General features: G+C 42.9%; 1 protein-coding gene across 1 annotated transcript; it reads left to right on the top strand.

Moving 5' to 3' along the window:
* Positions 1–60: 60 nt before the first annotated feature.
* On the top strand, positions 61–1298 carry LOC103399142 (calcium permeable stress-gated cation channel 1-like). Its single transcript, XM_008337878.2, has 5 exons — positions 61–140; positions 250–330; positions 559–679; positions 840–973; positions 1109–1298. The coding sequence occupies exons 1-5, from the start codon at positions 82–84 to the stop codon at positions 1296–1298; spliced, it is 585 nt and encodes a 194-aa protein (XP_008336100.2). The 5' UTR covers positions 61–81.
* Positions 1299–1328: the final 30 nt, after the last annotated feature.

Below are 1328 nucleotides of genomic sequence, written 5' to 3'. Positions count from 1 at the left end.
ACTTATATACTATAAAGATTTAGTCTATACTAGTGTTTTTTCCTGGTGGTTTATCATGTGCTGCAGGTGGCCAGGACACTGATGATCACCTCCATACCCAGAGAAATCTCTGACCCAGGACTCATCACCAAACATTTACAGTAGGCCTCTCCTCTCACCTTAATCTGCCTTCTAATTATTTAAAGCTGTTTTCTTTTTCTCTCAGCCATTATGAACTAATAAAGTTACATCCCTCGCTCCGTTCCTCAGTGAGGCCTACCCCAGCTGTACCGTCACTGACATCCGCTTCTGTTTCGATGTTCACAAGCTGATGAGCTTGGACCTGGAGAGGTACAGTAACTGTTTCAGATTTGGATTCAAACTCTGTGTATAATGTTGTTTTTTAAATATGACTGGTATTATACAACTTTTGTTACATTGTATTAACAAATGATAAATATAGTGCATAATATAGTGTACTAACTTTTTGTGTGTCAAATGCGGATATTACTGTTTCGGTATTTGTGTTACTTTAAATGTAAATGCACAGTATTTTAAAAAGATTTGTCTCTTTTGCAGACGTAAAGCGATGAAAGGCCGGCTCTACTTCGCCACCAAGGCTCAAAAAGAAGGAAAGATCATGATCAAGACTCATCCATGTGCTCAGATCTTCTGCTGTGACTTCTGTGGATTTACAAAGGTATAGAATTTTGGTTCTCATTACTGCTGTATGTAGGCAGTCTGACCACTGGATGGCACTGCAGTCCAAACGGAGCAGTGACATATCCCTCAGACTCAGGCTTAGATGAAAAGAATTGTGTAAACTGTGTACATGTACTCTAAACTTTTTAATCCTGCAGGTGGACGCGGAGCAGTACTACAGTGAATTAGAGGAGAAGCGCACTGATGAGTTTAATGCAGAGAAGAATCACATCTCCATGAAAAGGCTGGGCATCGCCTTTGTGACTTTTCGTGACGAGAGGATGACTGCAGTGTGAGTAGAACAACAGCTCGCCACTGAGGTCTGGGCCTCGGCACCACATGAAAACCATCACAGCAGCTTTATGGTGGGACATAAAAGAACGGCACGAGAGTCAGATTTCAGCCTCACCTCTGCTCTGCTTCACAGGATTGTGAAGGACTACGGTCGCGTGCACTGTCGACGCAGACCACAGCAGTCCAGCATCACTACAGTGGTGCAGCCGCACAAGTGGGGGGTCAGTTATGCACCTGCTCCCAGTGACATCATCTGGTCAGTACACCTTATAATGGAAATCAGTTATGACAGTGCTTTTTCTTTCTCTAATATTCCCAAATAAAGTTGTTTTCTTTGTAGTATGGACCGGTCC

Source organism: Cynoglossus semilaevis, unplaced genomic scaffold, assembly GCF_000523025.1.
Source record: "Cynoglossus semilaevis isolate Cse_v1.0 unplaced genomic scaffold, Cse_v1.0 C19187614, whole genome shotgun sequence".
NCBI classification, from domain to species: Eukaryota; Metazoa; Chordata; class Actinopteri; order Pleuronectiformes; family Cynoglossidae; genus Cynoglossus; species Cynoglossus semilaevis.
This window is presented reverse-complemented; position numbering and strand designations above follow the sequence as displayed.

What these genes read in the sequence shown, in the direction of transcription:
- LOC103399142 (XM_008337878.2), top strand. Translation starts at nt 82, where the DNA reads ATGATCACCTCCATACCCAGAGAAATCTCTGACCCAGGACTCATCACC. An exon ending in ATGAGCTTGGACCTGGAGAG is followed by an intron (nt 331 to 558) that starts GTACAGTAACTG and finishes TCTCTTTTGCAG; the next exon opens with ACGTAAAGCGATGAAAGGCC. An exon ending in ACTTCTGTGGATTTACAAAG is followed by an intron (nt 680 to 839) that starts GTATAGAATTTT and finishes TTAATCCTGCAG; the next exon opens with GTGGACGCGGAGCAGTACTA.